General features: G+C 42.5%; 1 protein-coding gene across 5 annotated transcripts; it reads right to left on the bottom strand.

Moving 5' to 3' along the window:
* Positions 1-4,576: 4,576 nt before the first annotated feature.
* Positions 4,577-24,520, bottom strand: LOC130178797 (polyamine-transporting ATPase 13A3-like). Of its 5 annotated transcripts, XM_056391284.1 has the most exons (33): positions 24,270-24,516; positions 22,400-22,469; positions 21,395-21,568; positions 20,862-21,041; positions 20,673-20,743; positions 20,454-20,537; positions 19,841-19,910; positions 19,591-19,725; positions 19,366-19,438; positions 19,021-19,152; positions 18,084-18,251; positions 17,806-17,963; positions 17,541-17,729; positions 16,325-16,386; positions 15,275-15,425; positions 14,909-15,031; positions 14,787-14,804; positions 14,476-14,626; positions 14,188-14,308; positions 13,299-13,423; positions 13,048-13,211; positions 12,478-12,609; positions 12,245-12,324; positions 12,072-12,114; positions 11,301-11,410; positions 10,920-11,016; positions 10,418-10,490; positions 10,101-10,278; positions 9,376-9,557; positions 8,926-9,014; positions 8,762-8,842; positions 8,381-8,476; positions 4,577-7,160 (listed from the first exon to the last, which is right to left on the bottom strand). In XM_056391284.1, exons 2-33 carry the CDS (start codon positions 22,448-22,450, stop codon positions 6,978-6,980), a joined length of 3,744 nt encoding a protein of 1,247 aa, XP_056247259.1. In that variant the 5' UTR covers positions 22,451-22,469; positions 24,270-24,516; the 3' UTR covers positions 4,577-6,977. The 5 variants fall into 5 exon arrangements, with proteins under 5 accessions (XP_056247259.1, XP_056247263.1, XP_056247261.1 ...); XM_056391288.1 differs by lacking the exon at positions 8,381-8,476 and having other exon boundaries at positions 24,270-24,520; XM_056391286.1 differs by lacking the exon at positions 8,762-8,842 and having other exon boundaries at positions 24,270-24,519.
* Between the last annotated feature and the right edge of the window lie 77 nt (positions 24,521-24,597).

Below are 24,597 nucleotides of genomic sequence, written 5' to 3'. Positions count from 1 at the left end.
CAGGACACCAACCTTTAAAATCAAGAGGAAGACAGGCTTTCAATGTCTGACAATAAGATATGTTAGAAATAGGAACAAAGACCATTCATAGAAGGCAAGGTACAAAGAATCACAGACAGCCCCAAAAAACATGTACTTTGAAATAAGTTAAAGATGAAAAGATCATTGAAGTAGAAGGTAGAATAAAAATGCACAACAAAGAATACTGTCTTTCCTCTGCCCAAACTTTGGTCCAGTCTTACCCGAGAGGAGAATAAGTTTATTTTCCTTTTCTATTTAACTCATCAATTTAACTCTTTTTTCCAATATGAGGCACCAGGATAGCTGACTCATCTGTCATTATCATCCTTTATCAATGGAAATTATTGGAGTAAAACATGTGGCATATTTCCACTCACGTAGTGGAGAGAAGTTTGACTGATTGCAAGATAAAACGGACAAATTATCAGGTAAAACAGAAACACCCTGACACATGTCTTTGTGACAGAATGGCCACTTGCCAGTTGCCGTTCTCCTCTCCATCTTCACCTGGTCTGAAAGCTGTGGCCAGCTTTCTCCTCCACCCAGCCACCACTGCCATTTGGGCAGTGAAATGACCATCCTCATCATCAAATACCGCAAAGGTTCCCTTTCAACTGTTGGTATGAAAACATCTCAGGCCAGGAGGGGAGCGCACAGACAGAGGGGATCACTTAAACATCTCATCCAGCGCTCCGCGCCTCCTCTCTGTCCTTCCTTCTGCCTTTGAATTCCCCCTTAAAGATGGGAGGGGGGCCCTCCCATAGCAACTCCCAGCCCCCGGCTCTGCCCGCCTTTTGTCCCCCTCCCCAACAGCAGTTTCTGCTCCAGAAGCCTTAGACAAGGCTTCCATTAATTGCGGGCCTGTGTGGAATACACGTGGGACAATGGGCCCAACAGAGTATCCGGCCCCCAGACAAGGCTGGAAACAAGTGGTACAGGAATCCGGCAGAATAGACTCGTCCTGGCTGATGTCACTGAATACATTTACCTACCTCAGAGCGCATTCACTCCGCGCTTTGTTTTATTTGGACAAAAAAAAGAAGGGGTAGGGGGAGGTAGTGGTATCAATGGAGAAGAGGAGCTGGAGGGGGTGGGCTCAAGGATGGGAAATAACTGGTTGTCATGGTGACATGCTGAATCAAAAATATGGTCGAATTTAGCGGACGGAGAGATGTAAAAAGAGGGCATTAGATTGAACCCTGCGTGAGATAAGAGAAGGCTGAAAACAGAGGTTTAGTTTTTTTAGTGTATTCAGCCCTGTTTATACGCCAATAAAGGGCGGATAAAGGAGCGGGAGATTAGGAGACTCATCTAGGCTCATGTTTGTCAACAACAACCTGAGCGGTTTCAAGTCAGCTTATTCCAAGTCAGTACACCGGCCTCGGAGGGGATGCTTAGCTATGGCAAGTGAAGCTGCGGAGGAAAAGGGGGACCATAGCAACTGGTATTTCAGCATAACAACCTGCCATCTGTCACCTAACGTGGTGGGTTCTTTCTTAAAAAAAAGCCAGCATTTAGATCTTCAACTTGGAAGCAAAGGCAATGAGACTGAAGTCTTATTGAACTCTGGGTCTCCCCCTTTGAAAAGGGAACCCAGTCATCGCCTTATCCCTCATCAAATTGAAAAACGCTTTTAGAGATCCTAAGAGAGGCCTCACATTTAATTTTTAAAACCCAGACATGAAAGTGCTCCTAAACCACATTCAGCAGTGGAAACTCTTTAAGGGACTAGTTAGCATGTAGATTATATGCATTTCAGTGCATTGTCAAAGTATCTAAGTGTATTTACATGTTAATATGTTCAGGGATACCATCGTCTTGAAAAGGTGTTGGGGGGAGGTTGGTTAACTGTGCATTTTCTCTCTGTGGACCATGGGAATGTGATTTCTTTGTGCCATCAAGGTTCAAACACATTCCTGTAAGGCCATGGATATTATGAGCATTGATTCCCTGCAGCAAAACAACCTGTGAACCTGTTGATCCCGGCTAGAAAACAAGGCTGTCGTCCATAAATATACTGTAAAGATAACCTAACTGGAGCTTAAATCAGATCTTTTTCCCCCTGATGGGTAAAGATTGGAAGATCTGGTCTTTTATGTGAGCGGTCGAGCCAAAAAGCTTCCCTCAACAAGAGCCCTGCTGATGTCCTGCCATGTGGTGCTTATCCTTATCCAAGCTTAGTCCATATCCATGAGTGTGTTTGCATTGGGATTTATGAATGTGAAGATGGCCCATTCTTGCCACTCAAGATGACTCACAAGACCGGCGTTTTGGCCACTTATGCTGTGAAAGCAGCCTGGGGGATGCCCTTTCAGCACTCGAGGACCTCTGGCTGAGTCCCCTTCACACGGCAGATCAGCCTCACTTGGGAAAAAGTCCCTGCTCTTTACAGGGGGAGCTGTCCTGAGGGATGGCGCGCTCCTTGTCCCAGGGCCTCCCTCCTTCACCTGCCGGCTTAGTGCTCATCACTTATGCACATAATCCCTGGTTAGTGCATGTGATCCACTAGCCCGGGCCCAGGCCCCTGGCCCCTGAGCCTCCCCTGCTCACATGCTTGCTGGGTGGCTCCTGGGTGGCCATGGCAACTGTCATCTTCTCATGACAGTTAGGCTTCAGTCATTGCTCTAAGTCCCTCTTCAGTCTCTGTGCGTCTTTTTCTGTCCGCTGCTTTCTGTCTCCTAAAGCCCTCCTCTGTTTGTGCGTTTCTCTATCTATGGCTCTCTGTCTCTCTTTTCTCCCAGTTTGACTGTTCCCATGCTTTGGCCCAGCTGACTCTGAGGAACCAGCCATAACTCAGCAGCACTGCGGCACCTTCAGGGGCCACAAAAAAAAAAAACTGTATCAGTGCTATTCTAGTCTACTTTTAAAGACTGGATTCACCATCACTGTAGACCAAATGAAGGCCTGACCTCATTTAATTGTAAGTCTGATCTGTAAAAGGAGATTGTAAGATACACTTGTGCACTTCTTTTCTTTGTGGTCACTGCAGGCCTCTGAGTGCAGATCGTCTTACCTCGAAGCAACCCTGCAGCCTCGACCATTAGTTTGTTTAAGGTGCTGAATATCGCGCAGGCCCTCGGGGGAGAACGGGAGAGGCAACCCAGCGATGTTGTGTGGCCCCACACTAACAAGTGTCACAGTGATCCCAGCTGGTCCTCCCCCTGTGTGAAAGCCATGTGAGAGGCGGCTCCATCCATGCCCCTGGCACCTCCGCACAAGGCCCTCCATTGACTTCTAACCTGTTGAGGGACCACGGGAGACAAAGAGCCGCGGGGCGGGGCCCGTCCCTCCGACAAGCCTGTGAACAAACGTTAACACGGCTGCAACTGTCCACCCCCTGAATCACTGAATTTATTGACCAACCACAGAGCCCATTCAGGCCTGGAAGGACTGATAAAGGAAGGGGGACAGGGATGCCATGAAGGCCCAGGGAAGGAGCCCATGCTTAGGGGACAGGAGGGAGGAGAAGGGCTTTGTGACCGTCTGGTGGGTCACAGACCTTTTACCAGACGTGGGTGCCTTTGTGTCATCCGTAAAATGAGGCCAACCGTAAGTGAGCATCAGGTTGGCCTTGTGTCCTGACTATTAATCATGATGAGGGCTGTATGAGTGTCCAGCAACCGGTAGAGAAGCTGCAGCCAACTGATGTCTGCTTGTAAACTTTGAGAAGAATAAGTGAATGCATGTGCGTGCTGGATAGAAACAGACACGTCGAGAAAGCACCTGAATTTTTTATGACAACTTTTGTTGCAGAGACGTTTGTTACAGTGGCAGTTACTCTACAAAATATTCTGAGCTGGTCTGAGCACTCTGTGGGATCCGTTGTAAGTAAAGAAGCAGTAAACAAAGACTGTGTGCACAGGCTCAAATCTTGAAAGTACACAACTCAGACAAAAAACCGTATGGGCAAAAGAGAAAGGAGATGAAGTCCAAAATGTTTGAAATAGCACACGTCTGAGCACAAGCTTGAGAAAATCTTTTTCAGCGAGTAGCTAGCTGTGAGGAAGAAAGGCTGTGTGTTTTAGCTTCTTTATGTCTTTCCACCACTCTCCATCTGTTGCTCTACTGATACAAAAGGAATACAGCAGAGAGTACACAAAAACCCATATTGCTTTGTGGAGAGGCAACACTATCCACAAAACTACATCGCAAACACCGATGGAAAGCAAGACATCCCGACTCTGTACACATCAGTGTTTACTGAAAAGATGATCCGTGCAAGTCAGGGAGACACACATGAATTCATGATGCCTCCTCATCCTCATCATGAATATTCCCAAAAAGGCTCTTCCCTGATCTGTGGGAGATTCTTTTCTTTTTGGTACAAGCGAGGACCCCCTTCCCTTATTCACAGTCCCCTCTAAATCCACCCATTCACTGCCTATGGGCCCTGATCTCCACATGAAATGATACCCCTCTTTCTCCTCCACTCTCGCGCCTTTAAGCGCCCATATGCCAGGCAGCGAGGAGGCTGGGAAAGCCCATAATTGATCAGTAAGTCTTGGCTGAAAAAGTGTGACCAAGGTCAGCCCCCCACGAAGCACGCAAGAGTGGCTTAATATACAGATTTATTGGGAAATGTAATGGGAGTTCTGCAGAGCAAACACCGGGATATTTGTTGACATAAACTGAAAACATTTTTGTGACGTTGTAGAAATACGAAAATAAGTTTATTGCAATTTTGAAAAACATTCCCTTAAAAACTTTGCTCTTTTTTATAGTAATAATGGAGACATTTTGGTGATTATTCTTTTCTATTTTCACATTTATTTCATTTTGTACACTTAACTACAAAAATATGCTGTGTACAACAGCTGTAAACGGTTACCTAAAGGTATTGTATAAAAATCAAACGTTAAAATCAACTATTTTGAAAATAATTGATTGAAAATTGAAGATTCATTTTGATTAATTTGTTTTGTTTAATTTGTTTAATCAATTAAAACATCATCACCTCTGAACAGTACCTTAGTAATGTTAAATGGTGTAATTAAGCCAAACCTGCATTAAAAAAAAAAAGAAAAAAACAAAATTCATATATTGAGTAAAAGAACATTTCATAATGCATCCGAGGGATAACGAAATGGTTCATTTTGATTCTATTGCAGTACTGGTAGTACTTTTCTTTTTCTTTTTTTTTTTAAAAAGGGACACAAATTTCTGCTTCTCTCTTCCACAGGAAGAATTTCAGCGAAGCAACTCTAAGACAGAAATGCAGCAGTGGAATGTTTTCTGTCATAGAAATACAACAGTATCAGTCATATTCACAGAACTGCAAAAACAGATAAGTCCTCATGTTTCTTTGAATCCATATGACCTCAAACTGCTTTACAACTTTTATATTTTAGCAGCAGTGGAAAGATTCATCCAGTGCTTTTAACAGTGACAAGTGAAGGAGAAAAGCAGCAGCTGGATACTGTATCTGTGTCTGATGTCAAAACGCCAAAGAATGTGCCTCTCACTTGGTTCAGATATTGGATCGGATAATGAAAAAAACAAACTTATACCATACTCACTGTCCAGTGTAGTAGTTGCATTTTGTTTGCCATTGGAATGAAGTACAATAAAACATCCAGTCGTACTGAAGGAGTAGTTCAACACTTTGGGAAATACACTGAGCGTTAGCGTTCAGCTGACGGCTGAATACGAAGCTACAGCTAGCAGCCAGGTAGCTTAGCTTAGCTTAGCTTAGCAAAGAGCCTGAAAACAGGAGGAGCAGCTAGCCTGGAGCGTGGTCATCACCGTGAGGCTGCCAGGTAACCAGCGGAGACTTAACCACCCATAAAACCATAGGTAATTTTTACCCTTGACTTTAAGTATAGATAAAACCTGCAAGGTAAAACGTGGTGAAAGCAGAAGTCATTAATTTTCTTCGTGAGCCAGCATCTCTTGGCAGCGAGCAGTGGTATGCCTGTTAGCAGCGCATCTTGGGCAACTTTATGTTAATCAGCTATGACGCGGTTCAGTGTTCTGCTCTGGAGAACACTAGAGAACACAACCGTGTAATCTGTTGTTTCCATCAAACATCTTTTCCCAAGCACAAAGGAGGAGACACTGATAATTGCAGTGGCATGTTTCCCCGTCCTTTACATCATGTCCCTGCTTGCTTCCAGAGACTTAAATTTAATAAAAGATGCATCATGGACAAAGGTGTCTGACACTGTAGATGTTCCAGGTGAGTTGGTAAAGAGTAGCCTATAATATCTTTTGTGAAAATAGGAGGGAATTGCATGCTAACTAGCTCCATAGCATGCAAAATGTTGTTGCTTGACAACTTGATGTGACTCAGTCAGTAATGTTAATGTTGCTAATTTAAAAGATTTCATGTAGCTTACTTATACAGTACTTGTGGTCAGTTGGCACAAAGACACTGGCTGACATGTCGGCTCGTTTTGCGGGCCCTTTAAATACAGATTGTAAAGATTTTTAACTTTGGACAGAGCCAGGCTAGCTGTTTGACACTTTTCACAGTCTTTGTGCTAAGCTAAGCTAAGCTAAGCTAACCGCTTGCTGTCACTACTTTCATATTTACCATAAGTACATGAGAGTGGTATCCATCTTCTCATCTGATTCTCTGCAAGAAAGCAAAAAAAAATGCATAGTATTTCCGAAAACACTGAACTATTCCTTTAACAGAGGCCTCTGGCTCAGGTTTCAGCAGTGTGTTACGACAATACGACTAAAATCCAAGTGCTGGAAGTTTGTCCATTCTGATGACCTTGATGAATCAAAATGGAAGAGAACATTATGTATGAGCAGCTCACAGTATCAGTCATTCAAAACAGGATTCCTCTTCTTCATGAAGGCTTGTTAGCTGGCATCCGTTAGGGTCCACCTCCTAAATAAAATCATCTCACCATCCGTAACATCTCTGACTCGTGCTCACTCAACATACAGGCTTGTCGGGGGCTTTAGATTTAGTCTGTGCAGTAGTTTGCTCGTTGGTCACGTTGGTGTCAGAGGGGGGCTGAGATGGGGGACTGTGGATCGCTGGCGTAGGTGACCGTGGAGGGTCTGGGGGGCCAGTCGGAGTCGTCCTGCAGCTCCAGGGCCAGGTGCATGTAGCGCACCCTTGGAGGCTTGTTTCTCCGACAGAACAACCAGGAGAGGAAGGACGAGGCCCAGCGGTCATTGGCCACCTGGGATCATGTGCAGTATGAACATGGTAGAGAAAACTAGTTAGTGAGGTTACATTATAGATATTTATATTATTTATATCTCTTCTGAATGAACAAGTGAGTCTCATGAGAATTTAATTTTCTGTTTATGTGACCAGAACAACCTGAACAACCAAGCAACACACTTTCATTTTTGTTTATATGAAAACTTTTGGACTGGTTGAGGGCGAAGATTTGAATTCTGTTCTTCAAAGTGTGTGTTCAAAATTCACCAGATTACAGCATAAATATCAGGAAGTTATGCTGATTTTTTATATTTCAAGGATTATGAGTGGTTCATGATAAATGTGCAGCAACATGTCAACAAAGTCGAGCCGCTCTTGACTGAAAAACAGTAAAATAATGTAAAAAGAAAAAATATTAGCAACAGGTTAAAGATGAAAAGTTGAATAATATACATTTTATAACATTACACAAATGTAATATATGTACATGTATTGAATTTCTATATATGAAATATTTGTATATATAAAATTATAAAAACATACAAAAGATTATATGAAACCTATTAGAAATTGGAACAATTTCATATACTGACATATATGTCAATCCCATACAAATGTTTATGTATGTATGATTATATTGTAGAAATATGTTACATAAAAATATATCAATCCATGTAGATATTATATAGTGGTTCCAAAAGTCTGAGGGTTAGACAGACATACAGAGAGACATGTTTAAACACAATAAGCATATAGAATTTTTATATGTATTTTTATATGTTTCAATATTTTATGTTTAAATAAATTACCTTATATAAATTATATATAAATATCATTAACACATATGCTTGCAACATGTTATACCATATAAGATCATATAGATACTTTTAATATATATACATGTATTTTATCAGGGGTATTTATGGGTATGTAATAAATTTATATCCAGAAATATCCAGAGAATGTATATATATGATAATAATATATCCCCTTTTAGGTGACATATAGGGCAACATCACTCTGAAATAGGCCCATATATTGCATTTTCGTATTGGTTTAGTTGCTTGTATTAACCTATAGAGTCTATATTATTGGCATTTTATACGTGAAACAGATCATCAGAAGAAAATATGCAAGAAAGCAAGAGAATCAGACCAGAGTTAAGGAAAAGGTGTCACTATCTACACAGTGAAATGAGGCATAAACAGAAAAAAGTGTAGTCAAAAGCTTCCCAACCTGAGGTGTGGCAGCAGAGCCGGACTCTGTGGGGCGGTTTGCCCCCTGACTGCCTCTGAAAACTAGCCTCCACAAGATGATGTCAAGGATCAAAATCTACGGGAGATTTCAGTGGGAACTTGAGACTCAGCCGATCAAACATGACAGGGAGGATGAAGATTGGGTTTCAGCCACAGACGCACAAAGACAAAAATAACTCAAATGCAAACTTAAAAAGAAAAAAGATTCATTGATTTCATTCATTAGGCAGCAATGAAGCTACTACGGAGCACTAATTAAGGACGGGAAAAAAAAAAAAAAAAATCAATGCATGCAAATCACAGTTTTCTAATTTAAACAAAGGAGATCAGTAAGGGAGAGCTTGTAGGGTGTGATGTGTACCTCCAGCATGAAAGACACAGCCGCATTCACTATGACAATGACCACCAGTGTAATGCGCCAGTCGTGGGGAACACACACGATCTGAGGGGAGGCAGAGCAGCGGGATGAGCACACACGGTTTTCACCAACTTCATGCAACACCCGGAAAGAAACACGGGGTTTACCTCCAGGAAGTTGTCGATGGCCGGAACAGGATGCAGCAAGATGAAGAGGAGGAACATATACAGAGCGATGCAGGACAGCATGAACGGCCCTTATGAGATAAACATACAGAAATACGGTCAAACAGCGTTTTATAGTTGTTTTCAACTTGCAAGAGCATCACACATATATATATAGGACTGGATTGCTGCCGGTAGAAAAACTTGATTTATAAAAGGAAAGGGCGCATTTAGGAAAATTAAAGTCTACAGGAATTACATTTACTTCTCCAACAACTTTAAATCTTTAAAATATATACTTATATACTACACTAAAAATTCCTGCTTATTAATTATGATGCCACAGTTCAAAATGTGCTTGGAAAATTCAAACTCATTCTGCGCTGACTCTAATCTCCTGCCACATACATTACTGAGACAATCTGCTCTCCAGCAGGACTACGTAAGTCTTACAGTTCTTGTAGCTTGGCTGTCTGAATGGCTTTCCCTTGGAGAAGATGATGGCCACAGCCAAGTACTGAAAGGAGGAGACGTAGAAGAGGGTGGTGTTCTCGTAGTTCCTGATGTTTTTGTGGTCGTGAGGAGTGGTTACGTTCTGGCTGTGAGAGAGACTCGAGCTGGAAACGTTACAGGCGCTGCAGGTGGAGAAACAACAGAGGGGCAAATGTAGACAGTTAAATCATACTGCTGAAAAGTTCATAAACCAGGAAGCCGGGAAAAAATAAACAGAGAGGAAAGTATTAGAATTAAAAAATGTCACAGTTTTTAGACAGTTTCCCTCTGTACTGCTGTTTTTCTTCTTTTTGATTACTAACCAGTTTACATTGTATAAAATCTGTTCTTGAAATACAATTTGACAGTGAGTTTTTCAACATTATTTCTAGAATCAGATACTGCAGGAGTCAAGATAATGCAGAAGTAAATTCAATTGCAATTTAAAACTAATTTATACAGCTTATTTTGTGCCTTTTTTTTCTTTTTGATTGGTTTCACTTCATTGTTACTATTTGAATTTTTAAAAAGCTGGAGATTTGTGCAGCAATCCAAAGGGGGAGCCAGGGTGAAGTGTACATTAAGCACAGTGTGTAATTTACTATAATTTATAATTTATGTCTTTACCATTTAGTGATTTACTGATTTATCATTGGGCAGGTGTTAATTTCAGACGTATTACTCACTCTGACTGAGGTGTCCATATCTCATACCAGCTCTGCTGTCGCACTAAGAGGAAAGCCAGGACTTGGAAGACCAGGCAGGTGAGGATCTGGGTCAGAACCGAGCAGAGCAGCGGGCCGGAGATCAGACTGGACGGGGGGCGACGCCACACCAGCTCCTTCCACGCCGGGTTCAGACTCACTGAGGACAGAAACGAGAAAAAGGCAGCATCAGTGAGTTGCTTTTCCAGAAGTTAATGTTGTATTTGATTGCTTTTGTCTGACTCACAAAACTCAATTGATTAAAAGGATTTTTTGGTGCTCGCCTTCACGCTACTCACTTGTAAAGGCAATGATGAGAATGATGGCGATGTCAATGAAGAGGAACTGGAAGTCTCCCAAGTTGCTGAGGATCTATAATATCAGAAATGTTGAAGATGAATCAACGATCACACAGCAGCAGACGAAGGGATCGACACCGACTGACTTCAGCTCCAGTGCAAATGAATGTGATCACACCGCGTCACAGTCGATGTGTTTTACTGACTTTTCTCAGGAACAAAAACGACTGACGTGTCACTCTGTGGTCAGATTGAAAACCCCTCCCCCCCAACACACACACACACACACACACACACACACACACACACACTCACACACACACACCTTTGCACCTTGCTCCTGCTTGCTCCTCACATCTTTGCTCCTCACCTTCTGTGTCTCATGTGTGAACAATATCCACACGAACCAATAAAACATGCAGCTTCAATAACGTGTTTTTGATAATTTTCACCCTTTCAATGTGGAGTGAAACGTAAGAATCAGAAAGAGCCTTGTGTTTACCGAGTAGAGCAGGGTGACACTGAGGTACTGGATGATGCTGTAGAGAGCCATGAACTTGAACACACAGAATGATGTTATGAGGGCGGCTCGACCCTCCCTGGAGGATGAGAAAATCAGATACAGAATTTCACAGCTCAGTATTTTTGTGCTTTGCAGCTCAGAAAACTTTTAAGGTCGGCTCTAAAATTTCTACTGCTGTAATTAGTTTCAAGTCAAACCTATGAACTAATTATGAGTGTATATGAGTGTAACCGTGAGCCCTGTGTTGTAGTGACAGGGAGAAGTTTGCAATCTTGTGTAAAACCATTGGTGACACACATTTTGATATATTTTGGTATTTAAAATTCTCTATTCTGAATGATAGCATCCATGAGAAGCTACCTGATGAGGTTGGGGACACAGGAGATGTTCGAGGTGGAGGAGGTGAAGGGTGAAGCAACAGAGGCCTCCAGCTCGGACAGAGAAATCCCACTGTGAGCTCTCTTCAGAGCCTGAAGGAGAGAAAACTTCATTATTAGAAATCGCTTTGCTTTAACAGTAATACCTGGAACTAAAGGTGGAAAATAAATAATAATAATAATCCTGTCCTTTCGTAGTTTTTATCTACCTAAGAGAACCAAGAGAGCAGAAAGAAGGCCCGGGGTCGGCCATTGATGATTTAAAACGGTTCATGAGAATGACACTTTTATTTTTGATACTCACTTCTAATTCTGATACTCACACTTCTTAATTAAACACACTTTTGCTTAATTACAGGATATTTACTTTTACTGGACTGTGCTATTGCTGCTTTTACCTGAATAAAGGATTTGAATACTTTTCCCTCCACTACCCACAAACATTAGTAGCTGCTTTGAATTCTTTTGCCTTAACAGACAAGGACACATGGGTATTTTCAGGTGTGACCTCTTGTGTCATGGTGTCCCATCAGATATTGATTCACTCATGTGGGTCAACCTGGAATGAATTGTCACAGTTCTTGGCTCAGATTAAACTAATCAGCAATTAGTTTTGACAGAAAGAAAATATTCAGAATAAAGTGTAAAAAACATTGCACCAAAAACATAAATTCAAGCTGATTAAGTACCTCAGGATACTTGTATAGAAAGAATTATGATTTGCACGTACTGGAAACATTTAATCCATACTTACTCCACAGTCATTAGCACCATCACCACACATCCCAACAGTGTAGCTGGAAGGTAAAACAAAGTGGCTGAAAGTTAAACATTTGCCACAGATGACGATGCTACAAAATCACAAAGACTGAAATGAAGCTCTGTAACAGACAAAAACCAAAGCCACAAAATCAATGAGAGACTCACTCGATGCTCTGCAGGACTTCCACCAGCTGAGTCTTCTGGTCTGGAGCCATGCGTGCAAACACAGAGGCTCTCAGCACGAGCTGCACCGCCCCCATGTGGACAGACAAAGAATTACAGCAACACTCAAAAGACATGACAACCGAAACTCGATCATTTCTCTTTTCAGTGAACTCCACGTGGCTTTAAAACTAATACTAATCTGAATATGCAGATGCTCATATACAGGCCTGTACCTTTGGGACGAGTTGAGGGAAGTGCTCAGCGATGACAGCGAAGGCTCTGCCACTCACAGCGAAGTGATAGCTTTGTTCCTGCAGAGCCTGACGCTTGTCACACATCCCTTCCTCCAGGTTTATCTCCACGCTCTAGAGAAGAGAGGACGAGTCAGTTGTCGAGCAAAGCTCGTGGAATAACGTTGTAGAGCTTCAGCTTTAACCTGACAAACGTCTCCTTCATAGACACCTTCCTGTGCTCTTTTCTGACCGGTTCATGCAAACTGGGCTGCTGATAAATGCTCCGGAACAACGACTGCCTACAGAGACATTCACACCGAGCATGTCAAACTCTGCAGTGTGTATTTCTTTGCTTTAGTTTGTCCAGATATTTGAGAACAAGACTGTTTGAAGTCGAAGCACAAATGACTGCAAACACATGCCTGAGCATGCAGGTCTCAAACAGCAGGGCACTTTGTTTCTTCCCTGACCGATGATGGTAATAATGATCAGGCTGCCTGTGAGACCATGGAGATATATGTGTTGTTTATATTCTCTTTTACTCAGTGGCTCTGAGAGTTTCTGTCTTACCTGATTGTCTTTGACTGTCTGAGCGGGATTCTCTCTGTAATGCCACGTGATACTAGCAGACTGTAAATCTTTAGGAGGCACAGCATCTGCTATAATGACCTTCTCGTGTGCACGGATCATGCCGCAGTCTCGAGCCACTGATATGGCCGTCAGCATGTTGTCACCTAACAGACGATGCAGGAGAAAGAAGGAAAATGAGAGCGTGCTGACACAGAAAGTCATGAGTCATTGAACACACTGAGCTGCGTTACCTGTGACCATCAGTGTGCGGATGTTAGCTTGTCGTAATTCACGTAAAACCCCGGCAGTTTCCTGCTTTATTTTGTTCTGCATGATGATCAAACCGAGGAACTCCATGTTGGTCTCTATCAGGTCCCTGAAAGCAACACAGCAACCATCTCACCATTGATTTATCACCCAAACTGTTTCAGAGTCACGTTATAGATTCAGATTTCAGGGAATCAGTGAAGGTGAAAGACAATAAAAGACACAACTTAATATTAATAATAGACATCATAAATATGTGATGAAGGGTTGTAATTCTCTTATTTGACATCCTGCCCTCCTGCTAACCTTCCTTGTCCACATCTACTTCAGTTAATGATTTTCTACATTTATCAGAATGACGGCAAACATCCAGACAGGGGCGGGAATGTGTAAATGAGGCAAGAAAACCAACTTAATCGTTAATATCGGGGTGAGTCTACGATTGCTATCACGACCTTTGACTCAAGTTGCGCAATACATTGTGGCTGCAGTGCACTGTGACAGGTGGAGTCTACTGTTGGTGGAAAAACTAATGCTTTTACTGCTTTTCTATGATGGATTTCTCCCTGCCTGTTGCAACATAGTGAGTCAAACAAATAGTTTGAAGTTTGAGCCTGAGATTCTTTGACACCAAATTCTGGCATGTTTTAGATAACTGGAACATTTTCCGCCCCGCTGTGGCAGCACTGAAGATATTTGGACATTATGTCATTTCATGTGATGTTTGCCCAGTTATCAATGGAATCAAATCAGCAAATTGACAAAGCTGATTTCCGACAGAGTTACAGTGTTTCTGGGTGGGATAATTCAGGGATTTTTTCCGTCAGTAGCCGCATGTACTGTGGACGGTGTTATCTGTGAATGGAGACGTACCTGCTGAGGCTCTGGACTTTGTGCCAGGAGAGTTTGGACTCCAGCTGTCGATGAGCCAGGGCAATGACCCTGAAGCCCTGCCTGGTGTAAGTCTCCAGAGTCTCTGCAAAACTATGTGGGACTGAAGAGAAGGACAGAGCCGTGTCAGTCTGGCCTGGTTTTGTTTTTTTGTTGTTGTTTTTTTAATAAGTGCAGAGAGGTTGTACCTAAAGACACTGAAAGATATGCAATTACTTTGTGTATCTTTATATGGATCAATGGAGGAAACATGTGGGGGAAGTGTCAGACCTGTGTGCTGTTTGCAGAGGCTGGCCACAATCTCCGGCGCTCCTTTCAAGTAGCCGTGCATGTGTTTTTCCCCCAACCTCCTGACCACCACACTCATCCTTTGCAGCAGCGAGGAGAAGGGGAACTGACGCACGATACCGATCTCACAAGTCTGAGGGGCAAAAGACACATGTTGTACACACACAATACAGCTACTTACTTGCTTTATTGGCTGAGAATTTAATGAACAGATTGATAACACACTAATTAAAGAAGTGAACGAGTATATTTCCCCAAAAAAGTCAAACTCTTTGCTTTAAGTTTTTACTTACTGATAATTCAGATAACTCCTGAAAAAGGAAAATATGTGATTGATTGAATGATATTAAAATACACCTTAAAAAATAAATATATTTCTGTAAAGCCCAAATAAAGGCGTGGAGAGCCACTGTACCATGTTCTGAGTGAGCAGGTTGTTCTGATTGGCTTCAGGGTCGGCGTGCTTTGGAGGTCGCACCACAGTGGGCATTATGGGATTGTGGAGTGCGGTCTCTTCCTCTGTGGGCTCCTCTAGGATCTAAAGAAAAATGAGATTATATGATAAAGACTTAATAATGTCTCAGTCTCAGCTTCCTCTTGAAGGGAAGAGTTGTTTTCTGCTGTTCATGCTGGAGTATCCCGGGTACCAGACTTTAACCATTTTAGCCGAGTCACTCTGCCAAAGCGACGAGCGCGCTGCTGCATAATTCATGTACAGACTGGTATCCGAGCAAGCTGCGGTTCCTGTGACTAGAGTAAAACACTGATCGCTGTTCCTCACCCAGCCTGTGGCGCTGAACATCTTGAGGTCTAGAGGGTCCCCGGAGAGTTCGCCCTCTATCTTGGTCAGCGAGTGGCAGGTCGCCATGCAGGCCACAAAGGCGGAGTTCACCAGACTCTCTTTCGCTGCGTCAGACTCTGGCGGAGAAAAGCTGCGACGGAGAGGGAGGATCTGACTCAGCAGTTGGACTGTTTGTGACCATGACAGGAGCAAATTACATACAAATATAATGCTGTGTAAATAAGGTCATGTAAGTGCTCTTGTGGTTACTAATGACATCATGTGCAAACGCTACAAAAATGTTTTTTTACTGACAGACAAGAAACCTTTTCCAGAGAGAGATAAGAATCAAAACACCCACAGAACAACATTATTAGACATTATTAGTAACATTTTTTAGTAAACAACGTTTTGGGTGTTTAAGCGTCTGTGAATATATTTCTTTCTCCAACGTTCTGGGACGGTATGTTTAGGACAGATTGGACGCATTTACTTTTCTTTTAGATTCCTCAAGTGTGTAATCTCAAGAAACAGTTTCTAGATAAAACAGCCGGACAGGAATAGCCCTTTGTGGCCAGTCTAGCAAGTTGAATAGCAGACAAATCAAGGTACAGTACTTTCTTACAGTACTCCCATTTATGCAAAAATCATATAGAAATTCAATTCACTACTGTCATAAAGAGTCCTGTTGATTGTTGTGCATATTTACACACAACCGCCTAACAACAGAGATGTTACAATGAAATAAACTGAATGCCAAGTTAGGAAATTTCATATAAATATCATCCTACTACACTCAAGTCAACCCTAGCTTCTGAGGAATGTCAAAGAAAAGGAAATCCCCCTCGTTTGGCATGAAAACAGCCAGAACACTGAAGAAAAATCCATTCCCACAGTTTGAAGAGTAAAATAAGCTGCTTTCCTACAACATCTGCTCCAGCTGCCGTCATCATTTCCCTCCAGGCTTTTGACTCTCAGTTGCTCCCCGAAAACTGACGCAGATGTGTTTGTATTTCCCAACAAAGCCAAAGGCAAGAGGCCACCTCCTACCTGCCATCTTCAGCTCTCTGAATACCCCACAGGTCCAAGCCATCCTCAGTCAAAGTACCAGTCTGAAGGAGAAACAAATACAGATGTGCAACAACACTTAGTAATCACGTCTCAGAATATGAAATGAATCTAAACAGCCCACGACTCTGAGAGGGGCAGGTGTTTGGTGCAACTTTAAATTATAGTAAACACATATAATGAACTATTCTTAGGGTCTTTTCGTAATCTACAATCTAGTTAATCTGTATTAACAGGAACTTGCTCCTAACCTGCAACGACATGCACACACACTTTCTGAGCACTACTAAAATACAAAGTAAAGCAACTGTCAGCTTCTTCAAAGACGTTGTTCAGACAGAAACACTTTGCTGCTGTTTTAGATTTGAGACTGTTGTTATAGTCGTGGATTTTTATCCACAGAAATCCACAACTATAAAGAGTTTTTTCTTTTTTTAAAACACTTTCAAGCAGCGATGAATTACAGCTATGACAGCGATGTGACTCCCTCACAGGAAACCATCTGTGCACTCACAAACCAAACTTTGATTTAGGGACTAATGTCAACTGCAACTCATTTTCAGCACTTACATATATACATCTGTTTCTTTTCTCAATTAATTACTTGGTCTAGAAAATGTCTAGAGCCCACGTAAACCTTTTCAAATGACTTGTCCTGTTTTTCCAACAGTCCAGAACCAACAGACTAAAAAAACATGTCCTTGCTCATTACATGTGTAATAATGAAAAGAACATTTCATGCTATAAGCAGCTTCAATGAACATTTAAGCTCGTACAGTGTCGCTGCTCCTTTTATAGATGATATAGGATGATTTCCAACTAAATCAACATCAGAGCATTTACAGATTTTAAATGTGTGGTGCTTGATGTTGTGGCCAAATTGAGTCATTGCACAACCTCAGCTATGCCTCAGGACAGGATTCATTTTACATTTATGGGTTAGGGTCATAAAACCATGAAGTCAGTCTCAAACCAGAACTTGTACTTGAAGTGGAAGTGTGTTTCGGATGCTTCATAACTCATTTTCATGCATTCTGAGTCAAGATTTTATTCAGTCCAAGTCAAGGACAGTTCCAACACATGATCCTGTGACGCATGATGAAAACAGAGCCTGAAATTCAACGATACAAACTGCATCGACTGAATTCTTCACAAGAAAACTAAACTGCACAACAAGACAAAATGTGCTTTGGACTACCTTGTCAAAGCAAACCAGGTTAAGTTGACCACACATGTTGATCCTCTGGGGACTGATGCAAAAGATGCCGACGCGCTTCAAACGCCGCTGCGCGTACACAATACCGGCTGTCATGGCCGCCGGTAAGGCCGGCGGCACAGTGATGGTGATGATGTCCAGAGATTCAATGATGATGGTTTTAGCTGGAACCTGGACGGGATCGAGAAACAAACCATCATGAGTTGACATTGAGAAGCTTGTATTTCCTCTGTAAGAGCAGCTGTACCTTGTTCATTATACTGAGGACGATGGTGTAGATGAAGCCGATCCCTGCCACCCCCACCAGACACAGCAGGAACAGGTACGCATCGCGGTACAGCTTGAAGTCTGTGGGTTTGGGGTAGAGGATGGATCGCACGAGCTGGCCTTTCTCTGTGCTGAAGCCTGTGGGAGCAGGAAGCAGTAAGATTTGATCATTGTCTTGTAAACACTTACAGAGGCTGAATATGTGCCACCGTGAGGGCGATCAGTCTGTTGTTATCTGTTTCTCTCGGTCGGTCTCACCTGTTCTGACCACAACAGCCTTCACCAGTTCACCGGTGTAGAAGCGCGTCTGGATCACGTGGGTGCCACAGAACAGGGTGTGTCTCTTATGCTCCTCTATATTATAGCTCCCGGCTGCATCCTCACCTAAACTGGGTAGACTGGTCTTGGTAACCGGCACGCTCTCTCCTGGAGATGAAGGGAGAATGAACAGACGTCCAACAAAAAGCACATCTCAAACATGGACAGCAGCTGCAGTGTTGTGCACAAGTGTGAACACAAGCCGGTGCATGATGAGAGCATGTCATAAAATATGGCACTTTTACAACGAATTTCTGTAAATTCACTGTATTTAGTTTTAGTTTTATCTTGAACTTAGAGCCTTGAAATGTATTTATATATGAACTAACAGATATCAGTAAAACACATTTAAAGATCTAAGATGTGTACTGTATTAAACATTATGAGACATCTGACAATACAACATAAATTATTATTGACAGGCTGATTGATAAAAAGCTAGTGAGTTGTCGGGCTTGAGCTCTTCAGGCAGGTCGTTCCTCTAAATCTACAACAAATGGGTAACAAGTGAAGAGAAGCTAAAGACAAATACGATCTCATTTCTCTGGTTTTCAGATAAAAGTCTAGCAGCTGCATTTTGTACTAGTTGAGCGATTTCTGTAGCAGTAGTTGCGTCATGAGGAGACAAAGCCATACATGACAAGGACTGCATCTTTAAAACTCAAAACTGGATATTTTGGAATTATCTTCAGTAAAAAACAGAGCTGGCAGTAAATCACTTTCCTCCACGACAAGCACTGTGAACAACAGAAAAGGAGAAAAGTCTCTAATATCACAGAAAGACCGAGGCATGTTCCTCCCCTTCGACGCCATCTTAAAAACAGAAATGAGACTCTGTGTTAACTGTGAGGAGGGAGCATCTATAGAGAAACACAACCTGTCAGCATGCTCTCATTTACAATACAGGTTCCATGGATGAGCACGGCGTCGCAGGGCATGATCATCCCATTGGCTGGAATGATGACGACATCACCGGGCACAAGCTCCGTCGACATGGCCTCTTCAATATCTTAGGGGCAGCAATAAGAGAGAGAGCGCGGTGTAAAAGACATCCTGCAATCGTGAGGATGCTATCAGAGATCAATAATGCGGTTTATGTATTAATGAATTATTATTGCTGTACACCATCAACACGTTTAAGAGAAGATCAGTCGTTCGTGAATGATTGAACTCCTGCTTTCACTAATCTGCGGCTCTGTTACAATCGGAGGGGAGAGCTCACCTTTACTTCCTCTGCACAGCGAAACACGGACCACACTGTGTGCTGCCACCATGTCATGTAGCATCACGTATTGCTGAAATGACAGAGACACTGACTCAACTGAAAACACACACAACATTTATGAATACGATTATTAACTGACACTGCTACCACCGTGCATCTCCCATACAAGTTTGTATGTTTGTAATGTGTCCGCTCACTTCACAACCTTCAGGCATGACTCACCTTTTTAATGGTATACAGTGAGGTAGCTATTGAAATGACAGACATGAACACTATGGCTGTGGCGTAGTAGTAGTAGTCCTCTGCGCTCCACAGAATAACACTGAAGAGCTGGAAGATGTAGAAAGGATTCAGGACCTGACGGAGGAGGAGACAGAAACACAGGCTGACAGCATGAGAGAGGGCATTCATCATATGACTGGTATGTTAATAGAGGAGGTGTCGTACTTGATAAGCTAAGCCCTAAACTCACCTCCTTTATGAGGAGCTTGAATAGAGAGGGCACTCTCACAGCGATCTCATTCTCCTCGAAAAACAACCTCCTGTTGAAAAGGAATTAGAAAAAACAGCGACACGTTTCATATGTAGGAAAGAACATTAAAGGTGCTATATGTAAGTTTTTGCTATCGCTACAAAGCTAATGTTAGCATTAGCTGTTCAGCATCAAACTTCATTCCTTTACTCACCAACAGCTGTCTCCAGTGGTGGAAAGAAACACTTATGTTAACTCTTGTCTCCATCACATGTTTTCTTCTCCTGAAGTTAGCATGCTAACCAGCTAGCTACGGCCCAGTCTGGCCGTCTCACCACTCTCTGATACTGATTCCTTTTTGCATCCAGTATTATAACCTCTCGTATTGTAAAATCAACAATGGCTGAAGCTCTTGGCAATAATGGTAAGTAAGCAGCTGTTAATGCTAACGTTAGCTATGCAGCAATAGCAAAACTTACAAATAGCTCCTTTAATGACAATTTGCACAGGGCTCTATAACCCGACACCTTCTTCTGTAAATTACTGAATGAGATGGAAGTGCATCACAAAACAAACCGTAGGAAAAGAGGACGTGTGTGTGCATGTTGTGTACCTGTAGTCCTGCAGTGTTTTAGAAAGTCCAGAGCTGTGGTCAGAGTGAACACTTGAACAGCTCAGCTTCACATCCTCCAGGCCTCTAGAAAAGTCACACACATATTCATGACTACTGCAGCCTGGATTTACACCGGAGTGTTTTTCTGATCACATCAACAGGAAAAGGTTTTAATGAATGAAAGCAGAAAAATACAGTGTTTTTCAGTGGGCCTCTTACTTATACGTGTCAAAGTTCTGTGTCTCATCATCCCAGTAGTATTTAGTGCTGTGGTGGGTGAAGTAGTGGATCTAAGGAGGGGAGAACAGAGGGGGAGGAGGTGGTCAGATATCGACTGTGTTAAAAAAATCTAGACTCCAAACTTTACTGCATGTTAAGAAAAGGCAGACACAGTTTCCACTGAGTTACCTGAGCATTCTGCCTCTCAGCAAATTTCCCATGATGCTCCTCGTGCACAGCGCTGACGCTGTGGTCTCCGTCTCCGTTCGGCAGCTGAGCCGTGGGCTGCAGATCCAAGCTGTCGAAGGGTTTCTTTCCCGGAGCCAACATCACATGTACTTTGGCTCGAAACCACTGCCTGAACTCATCCTGTGATAACAATACAAAGAATTACATTTTCCCTTGGCCGTGAGGCAACACTGAACTTATCATTTGTAGTGTTTACAGTGTGCGTGCCAAAGAATGTAACAAGGGTCTGGATGATCTGTGTACAGTGGTATGATATGCTGTACAAGATGTTAACTCAAAATCCACTGAAAGAAGCAACAGATTCACTCACACAGACAAGATGCGTTAAATCTAAATCCACAAAAATGTGTTTGTTTTCGCAGGTGAAGACAGCGATCGCCTCATTTAAGCTACAAATGCAGACCTTACAAGTGTGTAAATGTATTACAAATAAAGCAAAACAAGTTAGGTGTTTGAAAAAAGAAAGCAAGTACTGTGGTCCTGAGCAGCAGTGTGTGCGCGTCCCTCAGCGAGGTGTGTGTGCAGGTGCCCTTGACGCCCCACTCAGGCAGCCAATAGAGCAGCAGCAGCAGGAGACCACAGGAGCAAACAGCACCTACGCCCACCAGGATCATCTTCCACAGACAGGGCCGGTACCCCCACACCTCCTGCACAAGGACGTACTGATGTAAAGAGACTGAAGGGACAGATGTAAACACTGCATTCATTAGTAACTATTTTTAGCTGCAGGCTTTGGTGAGTATTTACAGCAGCAGGACAGTGTATGTGGGATTAACTCAAAACAAACTGCAGCCCCTGCGCTCATGGTAGATAAAAGAATTAAATATGAAGCTACAACCAGCAGCCGGTTAGCTATTAGTTTAGCAATTATACTGGAAACATGGGGAAACATCTAGCCTGGCTCTTCTCTGACAAACTGGGAGTACCACCCATTAGTGACCTTTATGGGTGCTGGTATTTAAAGCCAGACTGACTGTTTTTTTCATTTCCAGTCTTTCTGTGAAGCTAAGTGACTAGATAAAACTCAGCATCATAGTGAATAATCATATTCCCCAAAAATGTCATCTATTACTAAAAGCATTGTGGCATTCAGCCCCTCTGAATCTAAACCAGTTTAAAATCCATTATCACTATGACATTTCCAAATCCTCCAAACGACCTCGTAGTGATTTCAGTGAGTGAGATTACATTTCAAATCAAATTGAAGGCTGCTTTCATTCGAATCCCCTGAAGCATATGTCCTTTAAGAAGTACACACACAAGAGTCACCAATTATTCACAAATTGTGTGACACCCTTCAATCACAGGAATGTAATTAAGCTTGTAATCAGCTGACCAACCGAAAACCGCCCAACTGTTCTCACTACACAGAGTTAATATTTTGGAGATTGTTCTAAGAAAAGACAAAAGAGGTCGACAGTCGACACAAAATAAAACGATTGAGGGAAACTAGCAGTAAGATGGGAAGTGATATTTACCATCTCATCCTCCAGGCCCTTGTTTATTATCTTCACCTCTCTCATCTTCATTCTGTCAGACGTTCAACAACTACGAAGAAAGACAAAGGAAAAAAGTTAACTATATCTCCAACCGGTGTTTAACTTGCTGAAGCTTTGTCATTACAGAAGTCTTCAGCTCTGTCAGGTCAGCAAGAGATGTTGCAACTCCAGTGTCGGCCAAGGACATTAAAGGATTCAGTTTTATGACTTCAGAAGCAAAAAAACGCCCAAAGCAAGAAAAAGAAGGTCAGGGATTCGTTTACTTTTCTATTACATGAGTTAATTTTCACCTCTGGAGACAAAGAGAAGAAGTGGAATTTATTTGTGTGGAGTTAAAGATATAAACACAATTAAGATGAGTCATGTTTGTAACATACAGATCCGTGTACAGCAAGGAAAAGCCTGACTTACATTACCCCTGCTTAGTAAATAACGAGCTGTCTGTAAGGAACAAAGATCTTTTACGCAAGTGACGACCTCACCTACCTTCCTCAGGGCCGCCACATGGACACTGTGTTTAAGGCCTCCAGTGATATGTATCAGAAATCTTGCTTATGCATGATCCCAACTCAATTAACTGACAATTTTTTTGACATCAAGTCGTGAGGCCAATCTGTGTGATACACTGTTGTGGAGTTGAGCAGATACCTGGAAACCTTTGCACTGTGCACACACAATCATGTTCAATAACAGTCACACCTACAGTAATGTTTGACTCGCCGTCTCTCTGACCAGACCTGCCAATAAGAGCCGTCACCTGCAAACTGAGAAAAATAACACAAAAACTAACTCTATTTCTTAAGATAACACACCATGGACTTTACATTATTTCACAACTTCATGTTACAGTAGATTCATTTTTTTTGACACTTTAAGCAAAGAAAAATATTTTTCTTAAAAAGGTTTGGCAAAAACATACGACACAAATAACTGATGGCATAAATTCTCAACATGTTTACTATGACAAATTTAAAAGTACAAAGAGCCTCTGTGATGATTTGATTAGACAAAGGTTGAGTCCATCACTCTAAATACTATGTCAAACCTTATCCATGTAACAACTCATACTACGAACACCTTCCCCAACATGAACCCTGGTGGTGGCAGCATGAGCCTGTGAGACTGCTCCTCTGCACCAGGTCCCAGAAAGGCTTATACAACAGAAATAAATAGAAATCCTGCTTGCACCCCTGCTGCGGATCCAGACTTGGGATAAGATTTATTTTTCCAGCAGGACAAAGACCCCAAACATAAAGCCAAAGCTACACAGCAACGGTTTCCACATCAAGTCCAGACTTCTGTCCAAACCAGAGTCTGTGGCAGGACCTCAAACTTTCACAGCTCTTTTTGCACAGATGTGCAGAGCTGATACAAACCAACTGACTCCAGAGTGTAACTGCTGCAGAAGATGCCTCCTCTGACTTCAGGGAGTGACAACTTGTGCCAACAGTGGTTTATGCTTATTAGAGTTAGAGTTTTAACATTATAGGACATGCAAGTGTCAGCAAACCCCAATAACCTCAACACAGTTCAGTTGTAAAACAATAAAGCAAAGTCTAAGGAAGTGTTCACTTTTCATAGACACTGAACAACTCACGCTTTATATGCGCAAACTGAGAAACCCTAAAATGACACTTTCCACACTGGTGCAATTCGATATCTTGTGCAAACACATGGCGAATGCAAAGAGACTTCCAGTCGCAGTAACTTTTACCTACGTGGTGCAAAGTCATATAACAGTCTCGCAAGTTGCTGAGCTGCAGCGCCTTTTGCTTCATCTCTCCATAACACATCTACACATGTCATAAACACCATAATAAGCTCGAGTTGATGCGTTTTAACGACGTACCAGTGCCTCCTCTGCTCTGTCACTGAGTCACACGGTGCATGGTCGGATCGTTGTGTTAAAAGTTTTCTGCAGCCTGTGAACACTGACTATCTGAACTACATGTGTCTGAGGAAGCGCGCCGACACACCACAGATCCACGCTGCGCTGGGACCGGACCGTCCCAAACCGGTCCATTCAGAAGGAAGTGGGAAAACAGGATGTGAGGTCATTAGAGGACACAGCGTTTGGGCTGAATTTCTGCAAGTTGCAAAAAAAAAAAAAAAATCGGAAGAACTGCAGCGGCATGTACAAGCAGTCAACCTGCAACTGGGGCGAGTGGTGAAATCCC

This window comes from Seriola aureovittata, chromosome 12 (genome assembly GCF_021018895.1).
Source record: "Seriola aureovittata isolate HTS-2021-v1 ecotype China chromosome 12, ASM2101889v1, whole genome shotgun sequence".
NCBI classification, from domain to species: domain Eukaryota; kingdom Metazoa; phylum Chordata; class Actinopteri; order Carangiformes; family Carangidae; genus Seriola; species Seriola aureovittata.
This window is presented reverse-complemented; position numbering and strand designations above follow the sequence as displayed.

What these genes read in the sequence shown, in the direction of transcription:
- LOC130178797 (XM_056391284.1), bottom strand. Translation starts at nt 22,450, where the DNA reads ATGAAGATGAGAGAGGTGAAGATAATAAACAAGGGCCTGGAGGATGAG. An exon ending in TGTTCAGCGCCACAGGCTGG is followed by an intron (nt 15,032 to 15,274) that starts GTGAGGAACAGC and finishes ATTTTTCTTTAG; the next exon opens with ATCCTAGAGGAGCCCACAGA. An exon ending in GAAGTCCTGCAGAGCATCGA is followed by an intron (nt 12,115 to 12,244) that starts GTGAGTCTCTCA and finishes TTTACCTTCCAG; the next exon opens with CTACACTGTTGGGATGTGTG.